The sequence below is a fragment of the Mustelus asterias genome, chromosome 1 (genome assembly GCF_964213995.1).
Source record: "Mustelus asterias chromosome 1, sMusAst1.hap1.1, whole genome shotgun sequence".
Classification (NCBI taxonomy): Eukaryota; Metazoa; Chordata; class Chondrichthyes; order Carcharhiniformes; family Triakidae; genus Mustelus; species Mustelus asterias.
Genome location: NC_135801.1, coordinates 172,965,699 through 172,979,126, shown reverse-complemented (window position 1 = coordinate 172,979,126; position 13,428 = coordinate 172,965,699). Strand labels below are relative to the sequence as shown.

At 43.0% G+C, this 13,428-nt stretch overlaps 1 protein-coding gene across 1 annotated transcript in view; it reads left to right on the top strand.

Moving 5' to 3' along the window:
* Positions 1-13,428, top strand: part of uvssa (UV-stimulated scaffold protein A) — a 101,085-nt gene that overhangs the window by 29,877 nt on the left and 57,780 nt on the right. Inside the window, exon 8 of the mRNA XM_078223186.1 lies at positions 8,480-8,588. Coding sequence (XP_078079312.1) covers positions 8,480-8,588 — 109 coding nt within the window. The remainder of the gene's footprint in view (positions 1-8,479; positions 8,589-13,428) is intronic.

The window sequence follows — 13,428 nt, the reverse complement described above, 5'->3', positions numbered from 1 at the left end:
GGGAGTCTGTGCTGGTTTGCTGGAACAGGATGCTTCAGCATCATGGCTGGAAGAAGCAAAACAAATGTTGACTGTGTAAAGTTTCATGTTAAATTTAAATTAATGTTATTATTATTTCCTGCTGAACTGAGTGCTGCCCCTGCCCCCTGCCCCATAACATGGCAAGCAGCATTTATTGCTCATCGGTAGCAAGGTAGAATTTATTATTTTTGAACTGAGTTTCAGCTGCATTCATTGCGCTCCTCCGTGAAGTTAACCATTTAAATGATGCACTGCATGAGTACTAGTGAAAAACAACTTTTTAAGCATGTGAGTTTACCCAAGGTCTCACAAGAATGTAAGAAAGTCAATCATCATTTATTCATACTATGAACTTCCTTTCCATTCTGCCTACTTGTTGGGAGGGATTTTCCGGCCGCGCTTGCCCCAAGACCAGAAAATCCCGCCCGAGGTCGAAGGATTGTTGCACGATCTGGCCCCGCCTGCTACGATTCCCATGGCAGGTGGGACGGAAAAATTCTGCCCCTTTTGTTCCTTTCCCTAGCTCTGCTGGAAAATTTGAACACTGCTGTTAATATCTCCAGACTGAAGAGATTCTAGTCTTGACTGTGACATTATCATCATAGCGGAGTGGTGACCGAGTGGGAAGACATGAACACCTTTGGCCCCTTGCCCTCCTAATGGTCGCCAGGAGAAGAGAGTTTGGGGAACTAGTCTCTCTGCCTGAAAACACTGAGTTGTCTGGAGAATCTGATAGAATAAGAAATAAATAGATTGTTAGAGCCTCTGATCATGTGTCGTTGGGTGAATGAGCCTAACTGGCCATTTTCACTAACAGCTGAATGCAGCCATCTCAAAATTGAAATAAATGCTAAGAAATTTTCCGAGGCCTCACTATACCTCAGGCTTCAATGTAGCTCCCTAGTTTATTCAGTCTTATTTACTTCGGTCTCTTAAATTCCAAGGTGCTTGTGCCTCTTCACGGTTTTTCTATTTTTAATTATTTGTTTCTGGGTTTCCATCTCCACCTTGAGAGTTTGACTTACAATTTGGAATTACACCTTAATATTTTTGCACTTTGTGTTATCTTGGGTGCCTTGGTTTATGTTTTTTGTTTGCTGGTGCTTTATGGCATTTCAAGTTTCTATCAGCAGAGACTGTTTCACTGTGTTGATGACAGTGGCTTCAAAGAACAATACAGCACAGGAACAGACCCTTAGGCCCACCAAGCCTGCGCTAGTACGCAGCTTCTATCCCTCTGATTGCCTCCCGCTCATGTGTCTGTCAAAATGCAGCTTGAACGTTACTACTGTGCCTGCTTCCACCACCTCCACTGGCAGTGCGTTCCAGGCACCCATCACCGTTTGTGTGAGAACTATTCCCTAAACTTACCACCTCTCACCTTAAACCTGTGCCCTCTTGTAGCCAACCCTTCCACCCTGGGAAAAAGCCTCTGACTGTCCACCCTCTCATAATTTTACAGACTTCTATCTGCAGTGACCACAGTGCTCAGCTTCAGAATGTCATTGAGCCTTCCATTTGGTGCTATGGATTGGGAGATGAGGAATTCAGCCAGAGTGAAAAGATGTAGTGCACTTGCATCTTAGACATTGCACCTGCTTCGAATTAGCCCAATATCCATATATTTGGATCCAGGTGCCCTTGCTTGACCAGATCCCCCATGAGGGAAAGAAACGCTGCCTTCTATTGGAGCCTGACCTGCATACATGATCAAGCACAGTGATAACTTTGTCTGTGGCAAGGGTCGTCACAATCCTTCCTTTAAATCTCACCAGTTCTTCCATGACTAGTGACATTTGTCTGATCACCTGCAAACATGGGGATCAGCTTTCACTTGATTGTATTGGTACCCAGTTCCTAAACTCTTCCACTTTTCTCGATCACTTTACTGCCTCTGTGCAGATTATTTTTTTGACATTGCCTTGGATGAGTTGACTTCCTCTGGATCAACATCATGAAGCCTGAAGTCACCATTTTTAGCACAACATCAGCTTCCTTACTGCAGGTTCCATCATTCTCCCAGCCACAATCTTAGTCTGAATTAAAGAACAAAGAAAATTACAGCAAAGGAACAGGCCCTTTGGCCCTCCAAGCCTGCACCGACCATGCTGCCTGACTTAACTAAAACCCTCTTCCGGGGATCATATCCCTCTATTCCTATTCATGTATTTGTCCAGACACCCCTTAAAACTTGCTATTGTATCTGCTTTCACCACCTTCCCTGGCAGCGAGTTCCAGGCACCCACCAACTTCTGTGTAAAAAACTTGCCTCGTACATTCCTATAAACCTTGCCTCTCGCTCCTTAAACCTATGCCCCCGAGTAATTGACTCTTCCACCCTGGGAAAAAGCTACTGACTATTCACTCTGTCCATGCCCCTCATAATCTTGTAAACTTCTATCAGGTCGCGTCTCTACCTCCGTCATTCCAGTGAGAACAAACCAAGTTTCTCCAACCTCTCCTTATAGCTACTGCCCTCCATACCAGGCAACATCCTGGTAGATCTTTTCTGTACCCTCTCCAAAGCCTCCACATCCTTCTGGTAGTGTGGTGACCAGAATTGAACACTATATTCCAGGTGCAGCCTAACTAAAGTTCTATAATGCTGCAACATGACTTGCCAATTTTTTAACTCAATGACCCGGCCGATGAAGGCAAGCATGCCGTATGCCTTCTTGACTACCACTAGTCAGAGTTAACTGCTGTCCTATTCAACCTTGAGCTGAGCTTTAACTCCACAGCTCATGTTTTCACTCTGCCACATTGCCTGACTTTCTAAGCCAACCATTTGCTCAAACTCTTGTACTTTCAGAATCAGCTATTCTTAACACATTGCTAGTTAACCTCCCATCTGCTATTCTCTAATTATTCTAACATGCTGCTAATATTCAGTCCCGTATGTCACATTTGCTGACCATCCCATCCTAGCTGATCTACATTGGTTACCTGCTCTCCAAATGCATTCAGTTTCAAAATCCTTGTGCTCATCCATAAATCCCACTGTGTTGTATCCCCATCCGTGCTGGGAAAATGAGGGCCGTATGGGGTCATCCACTTTGAGTCTGTGGAAGACAAGTTGCGTTGTATTCTGAATGGTCAGAGAGACTAAAAGCTTGGAGGTGCAAAGTAATCGACATGTATGCGTGCCCAAATAATTAAAAGCTAGTAAAAGAAGTAACCAAAAAGGCCAATGAAATGTTGTCCTTTATCTCAATTAATTCAAAAGTGAGGAAATTGTGCTTCATTGTTGATTATCCCTAATTTTAAATTAGACATAACGTGTGAGATTAGAATAACGTGTGAGATCTACAGCTTTCAATCCTTAACTTTCACAATAAATTTAATGCTTTTGATATTTTAAATAATGCATACAGAACAATGATCCTTCATGGAAAATGGGAATTGAAGCTTGATGGACACAAATGGTCAAGAATGCAAGCAGGATTTTTCCGCTGAGGGGAGAAAAAAAACCAGAGGGCATGGGTTAAGGGTGAAAGGAGAAAAGTTTAAAGGGAATATTAGGGGGGGGGCTTCTTCACGCAGAGAGTGGTGGGAGTGTGGAATGAGCTGCCGGATAAAGTGGTAAATGCGGGGTCACTTTTAACATTTAAGAAAAACTTGGACGGGTTCATGGATGAGAGGGGTGTGGAGGGATATGGTCCAAGTGCAGGTCAGTGGGACTAGGCATAAAATGGTTCGGCACAGACAAGAAGGGCCAAAAGGCTTGTTTCTGAGCTGTAATTTTCTTTGGTTCTATGGTCTAATGGAATCATCCATAGGAACAAGAGAATGCCATTTAGTCCCATGAGCCTGTTCCACTATTCTGAGAGATGATGGCTGCTCTGTGACCTAACTTCATATTAGTCTCGGATATGAAATCAACAATTTACCCTCGCATCAATTGTCATTCATGACAGTGGGTGGCATGGTGGCACAGTGGTTAGCACTGCTGCCTCACAGCGCCAGGGACCCAGGTTCAATTTCGGCCTCGGGTCACTGTCTGTGTGGAGTCTGCACGCGTGTCTGCACGTGGGTTTCCTCCCACAGCCCAACCACTGCGGGTTAGCTTGATTAGTTATGCTAAATTGACCCTAGTATCAGGGGGATTAGCTGGGTAAATATGTGGGGTTACAGAGCGTGGGCAGGATTGTGCTCAGTGCAGACTCGATGGGCCGAATGGCCTCCTTCTGCACTGTAGGGATTTTCTGATTTTAAAGAGAGCTCAAAGCTTCTACCACACTTTTTGGTTAGAGTTGTTTCCTAAATTTACTCTTGAAATGTCTGACCCTAATTTTTAAAATATGCCCTTTCACTTAATAGCTTGAAAGCTTTGATCCAATCATCCCTTAATCTTCTAAAATCCAGGGAATACAACTCTTGTAATCTCACCTCATATTTTAACCATTGGAATCCTGGTATAATTCTGGTAAATTGCTCTGCACTCCCTCTGAGACCAATATATCCTTCATAACATGTGGTGCCCAGAACTGCTCACAGCCCTCCAGGTATGGCCTAAACAGGGTTTAGCTGTAGCACAACTCCTACCTTTTAAAAATTTTATTCCTCCAGATATAAAGGCCAGCATTCCGTTCATATTTTTGAATTTTTTTTCTACCTGTTCATATTTTCATTATCTATGTACCTGGTTCCCCCAAGTCTCATTGGACCTTCAGTGTCCTAGCTTTCCAACATTTATCGATTTGCCATCAAGCGATTTAAAGATAAAATAAAAATCTGCCTTTTAAAACTTTGGAAAATCATTTAACCCCAGTAATAGACTTTTGGTTGCTGTCGGGAATAAAGTTTAAACCTGCACAAACTGAGCACGGTGGCACAGTGGTTAGCACTGCTGCCTCACAGCGCCAGGGACCCGAGTTCGATTCCTGGCTTGGGTCACGGTCTGTGTGGAGTTTGCACATTCTTCCCTTGTCTGAGTGGGTTTCCTCCGGGTGCTCCGGTTTCCTCCCACAGTCCAAAGATGTGCAGGTTAGGTTGACTGGCCGTGCTAAATTGCCACTTAATGTCAGGGGGACTAGCAGGGTAAATGCGTGAGGTTATGGGGATAGGGGCTGGGAGGGAATGTTGTGGGTACAGATTCGATGGGCCGGATGGCCTCTTTCTGCACTGTAGGAATTCTATGATTCTATGAATTGATAACAATTGCAAAGTCACATTTTATGAAAAGCGTGCAGGAGAAGACCTGAATATCTCCCCTCAAGAAATTCCTCTAAAAACACTGTGTCCGCCCCCTATTAATAACACGCAGGGTATGTACTTGGATTGTGGAAAATCAAGAGTTTGGTTTGGCAGAGAATGATCCGAAATGCTGGGTACTGGTTCATTTCCATTCGATTCTGAGCCATTCCTTGTTCTCTATTGAAACTGCTGCCAATTAAAATAAATAATTAACAAATTGATAAAAATGTACTTTATAAAACAGCCAAAGTAGTTAAAGGTACACCACAATTTTATGTTAAAAATATTTTCAAGTATTCTGATAAATGCTATAGTAACTCAAAGACACATTTCTCTTGACTTGAGAGCTGGGAATCCTTCCGAGAACTTGGCTGTGCCTCATTGCAAAACCAGTCCCTGGTGTGCTATGATGGCTCACACCTTCCCATTTGTTACCGGCTCATTATTTGTCAGATGCATCTCTATCAAGTTTAAAAGCAAGCCGAAATTGTCAGTGAACGGCAGTGCAAGCTGAGTGTGATTTTACAAGTCTTTGCCACAATCTTTCGAAATATGGTACATTTTTTTAATGCTGTACAGTTAGAGGCTGAGGCTTAATGCACCTGACTTACTGGAGTGCTATAATTTGCAGGACCTTCGAGAAAGGATATTAGCATATAAATAGCAGATGCAATGACGACTATCACAGCTGAGTACATTTAATTTTTAGTTTATAAGATAGAATGGGTTTTTAAATGCATAGCCATCAAGCCTGCAGAATGACAAATGAAGTTTAGAGTTCACTTGTCTAAGGATGCCTTATAACATCATTTTTTAGAGTGTAACCGACACTTATTTAAGACAGAACAAAACTGATTTCCTGGGTGGGAAGTAATTGAGATTACCTCCCAAATTAATTAGACCATGGAGAATTTATTTTATGATTCTATTAAGATTTTACACAAAACAAAATGTATAGGGAAGCAGATTTTTTCAACCATTCAAATATTTAGAATGATCCCTTTCTTTAGCTTAATTTGCTCTGATAATACAAGGGTGAGTAATTCATTTGATTTTATTTTTTGCAATAATTATGACTCATTCAGTAAAACACTTTGCTAATGATGCATTTTTTTGGTATATTATAAGAAACTGGAAAGAGATTAGATCGCACAATATTAGACTGATCATTTTCTTTTAAATTGAGTTGGAATATGTTACTGCTTCATCTATCCTTGCGCACTCATAGTGCAAAGTTTCCAGCACTTTTTTGTATTGGGCAATATTATTCCACTCATAATTGGCTTTATACTCAGTGTTATACAGTTGTAGTTTCCCTTTTGTGTATTAATCATAGAATTGTTACAGCACAGAGGAGGCCATTTGGCCCTTTGTATCCATGTCGACTCTCTGCAAGACCCACCTGCTGCCTTTTTCCTGTTGTCTGCAAATATTCCTTCTTTAGATAATTGCCCATTTCTCTTTTGAAAGCCACAATTGAATCTTCCCCCACCACACTCCCAGGAAATGCATTCAAATCCTAACCACTTGCTGCGTAAAAACGTTTTCCCTTATTTTGTCATCGCTTCTTTTGCCGGTAATCTTAAATCGGTGTTCTCTACTTCTTGGTCCTTCCGCCTTTCTCCCTACTTACGCTGTCCCAGCCCCTCAAGAATCTTAGAATCTTAGAAACCCTACAGCACAGAAAGAGGCCATTCGGCCCATCGAGTCTGCTCCGACCACAATTCCACCCAGGCCCTACCCCCATATATTTACCCACTAATCCCTCTAACCTACGCATCCCACGACACTAAGGGCAATTTTTTAGCATGGCCAATCAACCTAACCCCGTACATCTTTGGACTGTGGGAGGAAACCGGAGCACCCAGAGGAAGCCCACGCAGACACGAGGAGAATGTGCAAACTCCACACAGACAGTGACCCAAGCCGGGAATCGAACCCAGGTCCCTGGAGCTGTGAAGCAGCAGTGCTAACCACTGTGCTACCGTGCCACCCCTTGGACTTGGAATGCTTCCATCAAATCTCCTTCCAACCTTTTATTCTCCAAGGAGACCAACCCCATCTTTCCCCAGTCGATCCATGTAACTGAAGTTCATTTTCTTGAAGTTCCCCCTCTAATATGTGGCACAGGTGCTGTTATTTTTGCATCAATGTTTTTGGCTACGTAAGTTGAGGGTGATAAAGCACCCGAGAGTTAAAAAATTGTCTTTGACACAAGCAGTGGCGAATTCATACCCTGTTTTCAATGGAAACAAAACTCGTGTGGAGTTCAACACTGACTGCAGATTGACAATTGCCCATTTTGTATTATTGCCAAAGACAGGCAATCTTACCCCCATCACCCCATCTGACCCCCAAGTGCTGTGACACCTTGTGGGTGATTATCTGACCTCCCCGCAGCATGTTTCTCATGGTGGGGCGATCTTCTGATCCCACCACCGTCAATGGGATTTCCCATTTACTGTATCCCACGCCACCCGGAAACCCGCGGTGGCGGGGGGAGGGGGGGGGAGGGCATCGGCACGACCAGAAGATCCCGCCAGCGTGAACAGCCTGAGAATTCCAGCCCTTGTATTTGAATAATGTCCTGGTGCAAAATAGAGAATCTTGGCTTGCGTGGTTCCTTTATCAGGGGTTATTGTTGCTGGTGTATTGTGCGCCGCCAGAGAGTGCTTGTAAGATTTGTGCAACCCTTTCAGTAAGAATATATAAAATAAATTTAAAATAGCAAAATCTAGCCTCTTAAATTTTTTTTAAGAGATTCCCTTTTCAGGATTTAATCAGCATTTTTCAGCTTTATCATACCTGGAGTTAAAGACAAAATTGTTTTTCTAATGATTGAAATTTTCCCATTTTTACATTATACTTTTGAGAAATGGTGAACACTGGATAATGGCGAAATTTCATGCATTTAAAAAAAAAGCAGCAATATATGTTATGCATTGTAGCACCAGACCCCTTCCTGCTGCACTTTTCAGAAAATTAAAACTCATAAATTCTGTTTAGTGTTTGATGCGCAGTGTGCTCGCTGAAAGCCATAATACCCTAAACCTTGGGTTGTGTTTCACCTTTCATAAATTCCTGGGTAGATTCTATACAAAAATAATTTTCAGGTCCGCAGCTCATTGTTATTCAGACTTGATTGATTGCTGTCATTTACTCACTGAGAAAGTTAAGTGCTCCTGTCATTTCCGAAGAGTATAATTAGGATGTTTCACAGGTCAGCGATAGTGACAGGTTTTCTTTTGATTTGCTTCGACAGATGAAAGCGACCGATGAGGAGGATGACGACGACGATGATGATTTTGTTGAAGTTCCAGAGAAGGAAGGTTACGAACCGTACATTCAGGAGCACCTTCGGGAAGAGTACGGTGAGTTTGTGCAGCTGCTGGCTGCCACTTCTCAGCACGCTCTCCCACAGCTACGCAAACAAAGCCCTGTTATTAAGCAATAAGGTGATCAGCTGTGTGCTTAATCTGCCCACTGGTGATTGAGGAAGTTATCACCGAGTTATTTGAACACCCGTTTATTTTAGACAAATAAGCACCTTGTGATGATCTCCCCTGATAAACTTTCTATCTCTTGGAAGATGTTGCTTAAATTTTCCTCCCGGCACGGCTAACTCTTCTATTGTACTTCATCCAACGGTGAACGCCGCATCCTAACTCCAGTACCAACCCAGCTGTTTAAATCCAGTTCATGGCATTAATGTAGCAATTTGAAAAAGATAATATGAAGTACAGTCCTAACTAGGCTGAATCAATCCATCCTTTTAATCCTGACACTAAATCCATTTTTGGCATGTTTCACGTTGGCTGTGAATAAGAGAGAGGAGTCTAGTTTATCTAAGATATATGTAGTCTTAAAGTAATAAAGGGGAGGGTCAGCTGCCTGTTAAACCAGCAACAGTTTTGTGATATTTTTGCTTATGAATGCTAAATTTTAATTAAATCAGTCAGTGGAATTTGTATTAGATTTACCTGAATGTGAACAATTATGAGTACTAAATTAACATGCTGAATCCAGTGACATTATTTAAGTTAATCCTCCCAATGGTAAGGGACGTTATATACCTTCCCACGTTCATGTAAATGTTTGTTTTATTCTTTCAGCTAGCTTTCTCAGAGAGAGCTTCTTGTACCTTTTCTAAAATTGCATCTTATAAAGTTTTTACTGAAGTTTAGCTGTTTTTAAAACCAATGTTTTGGGGTTAATTTCTTACAGTCTTCTTGATGGGATTCAGCAGGTTTTGGTTTCAAGGGCTTCAGCTCCAGAAATTGAGTTTAAATCTTGGCTGACACTCCATTGCAGTGTGAAAAACCACTTCATTGTTTAAGTTTGAAGTTCCATCAAAGCCTATTCTGTCTGCAATGTAGGAAGTGCAGCAACCAATTTGCACACAGCAAGATCTCACAAGAAGCGATGTTAATGACCAGTTAACCTTCATTGCGATATTTATTGAGAGACAAATATTAGCTAGCTCACTGGTGAGAGTCCTGTTCTTCAAATTCTTCTACCAGACCTTTCACATCAAAAGTTAATGGCTTATCTGAAAGATGACACCTCAGACGGTGCGTCATTCCCTCTGTACTGCGCTTCAGCATCAGCCTAGATTTTATGCCTAAATAAGGTTTCCAAAGTTTATTTATTAGTGTCACAAGTAGGCTTACATTAACACTACAATGACGTTACTGTGAAAATCCCCTAGTTGCCACACTCCGGCGCCTGTTTGGGTATCACTGAGGGAGAATTTAGCATGGCCAATGCATCTAATGCATATTTCAACTGTGGGAGGAAAGCGGAGCACCCGGAGGAAATCTACGCAGACACGGGGGAGAATGTGCAGACTCCACACAGACAGTGACCCGAAGTCAGGAATCGGACCTGGGTCCCTGGCGCTGCGAAGCAGCAGAGCTAACCACTGTGCCACCATGCCGCCCATATATGTGGAATGGGATTTACACTCCGAGTCGTCTGACTCAGAGGTGAGAGGCCTGAGCTGTTTTGGATTTGTTGCCAATGGGTAGCACTGCAACATACTCGATATAACTGGACTGGGGAGTAGAAAACTCAGCAGGCTTCCCATTCCTCTTTGTTACACAGCAGCCCATGATTGGTGTGCATTACGATGGCATCGAGTTCCATTGTGCTACCTATACTTCTGTAGCTCACTACCATGGCTGCTTCTGAAGAATAATCATTTGGATATGATGCTAGATGAAGGCTGGTACTTGTGGAGGTAAATTAGAGGCAAAGGTGATTTGAAATAGTTTGCCATGTGATTTTTATATTAGTTGGCTGTGATGGCATGGAATGGTACAACATTGGTTTATGCTGTCAGTCTTCACATGCTGCGTTTTTATCTCCACTGGATTGTAAAGCAAGTGCTCTGAATGGAGACATAGAAGAACTATCTGGGATGACTCATCTCATGATTTCTTTTCTGTTAGCCTACATTCAGAACTCTTTTTAGGATATTCTAATTACACTTCCAGTTGCTGTTGATTTCAAATTGTTTTCGTAAAAGAATTCACTGACCTAAATTAAACAATGAGGTTCTGCAACACAGTAGGAATTTAGATTTTTAAAAAAGAATTATCGGCTAATTTTAATTTAGCTACTTCAATGGCAACAATTTAAAGAGAAATTATCGAAGTAATCTGGGAAGTTTCATTAGCGATAACAAAGGAAAATGTCCTGAAAGGTGAGATGAGCTTGTTCAGGTATATACCTAATACAGTCTTGGAATTTGACACTCTCTCTCTCTCTGTCAACCCTGATTATCAAGTTGGTATATATTAAAAATATCTGCGCACACCTCCTGTCAACTTTATCCATTATAAATTCCTATGTTCATATTTGTAATAGAAACTGTCTAGATAAACTTGTCATATTGTAGATACATCCTCTCCCATTGGGAGTGCTGCAGCAAAATCATGTAGACATCATCCATTTTAAATGAGATTGCAGGAATTTATGCGTCTGCCCAGTTTTATTTTCCTTGGACAGGAAAATTGGGCAAGTGGTGTAATGGAAGTCTGATCTGATGCCACAGGCAAGCAACTGGTTGTAATTTTTTGCCAGTATTAATAATCTGGTAGAACACAACTTGGGAAGATTATAATATGTCCTTGTGTCAGGACACGATAAGGCAGGGGGAGCCGATTAAAATCGCGCGAGAGCTGAGAAACCCGGTTTGCGCCCGATTTCTCGTCTCTCGCGATCTTACCGGTACCGGATATCTGATGCATCCAGCCTCCTGCCCATTTCCAACGAGAGGCTGCATAAATTATTTAAATCACATTTATATCTATTTTACATTGAATTTGCCTTGCCTTTGTGGCCTCGTCGGCTGAGGTCTTTCCGGCGAGGATCACGTATGGTCCCCACGAACGGGGACCAGTCGTGATGGCCTCGCCGGTAGAACCGGAGGCCATTGAGGCCCCCTCCCCACCCCGGGCAGTCGAAGGCAAAAGTGGGGGTTCTCCTTGGGCAGCGCCAGCCTGGCAATCTGGCACTGCCACTGGGCAGTGCAAGGGGATAGGGCCAGGCCTGAGTGGGCCGATCGTGTCGGGAGTGGAGGCCCAATGTGACTCTGCATCGTGATCTGAGGGGGAGAGGGGTGGGGGTCCGCTGTGACTCTGCATTGCGATTGGTGGGGGGAGGGAGGGGGCCTGCTGTGACTCTGCATCGGGTCGGGGGGGGGGGAGGGAGCAATGTTTTTGGGCAGTGTGGGGTTCGTGATCGGCGTGGGCTCCCGCGATAGCTGGCCGGGGGAGGGGAAGGTGGCTGGGTTGAGGCCGGCTGCAATAGCAGAGGGCTGACAAGTCTCTTAGACCTGTCTCAGAGGTCTGCGCATGCATAATAGCACCCTGTGCTGCCACAGCAGGCTTGCTGGTGATTTAAGCCCCGACCCCTTCTAATAGGCAAGGAATGGGATAGCCCATTTTTTCATGCACTCAGTGCATAAAATTCTGCATTTGAACTCATCCAAAAAATGGGTGAGAAACTCTCCCGTTTTCCCGCCAGTCCTGGACTTTGGATATTTTTGGTAATATCACCCCCGTAATGCCTAGATGCCTACATTTACCTGTTTTAAAGAGATACTTGCCTTTCATTTTAAACTTGCTGAGGATTTATTAACCTTTAATTTTACTTTAAATTAATTTAGTGAAGCCGCAAATTAATTGCAGTTCCATGGCTAGAATTTTACCGCTCCAGCCGCCACTGGAATCAGAGCGGACGAGGGACGGACAATGGAAAGGTCCGTTGACCTCAGGCAGGATTTTGTGGTTTTGGGACGAGTGGGGCTGTAAAATCCTGCCCCACATGTAATATAAGTGTAATTGTAGCTGTAATATCTACTCTGATATCCTGGGTAGGAACATTTTCTAATACTATCATTTCCCATGTCATATAGATGATAATTTTCAGAATATGCATGATGATCTGTTATTTAGAAATGGTGGATGAAATATTTTTTGAAAGCGAAATACTGCGGATGGCGGAAAAACTCAGCAGGTCTGGCAGCATCTATGGAGAAAGAAACTTAAATGTTTCAGGTCCAGTATGACTTCTTTGGAACACAAAGTTTGTTGCAAAGTTTAACCAATGCATCCTGCAGTTAGTCAGCTATTAAATTGTTTTTCATATTTTTCAAAGTCATGGCACAGTGGTTAGCACTGATGCCTCATAGCGCCAGGGACCCAGATTCAATTCCAGCCTCGGATCACTGTCTGTGTGGAGTTTGCATGCACTCCCTGTGTCTGCGTGGGTTTCCTCCGGGTGCTCCAGTTTCCTCCCGCAGTTCAAAGATGTGTGGGTTGGGTTATTTAGCTATGCTAAATTGACCCACGTGTCATGGGGATTGGCAGGGTAGATACATGGGGTTGCGGCAATGGGGCCCGGGTGGGATTGTGGTCGGTGAAAACTTGATGGGCCGAATGGCCTCCTTCTGCACTGTAGGGATTCTAAGAAATCTTTCAATGTGCGGTAATTAAAACGGGTGGTGTGAACGATTCACTCCAAATGCGTGAAATATGAAAGGCCTGCTCCATGTGCTTTATTGTTACTGACCACTGATTTTTAAGACATGCTGATATTTAGTGTCAATGGAAGTTAATGGGCAATACTAGGAACATTGTTTTCCTTGATATATATTCATGACTTAGATTTGGGTGTATGAAACTTTTTGTCAAAATTTCCACAGGA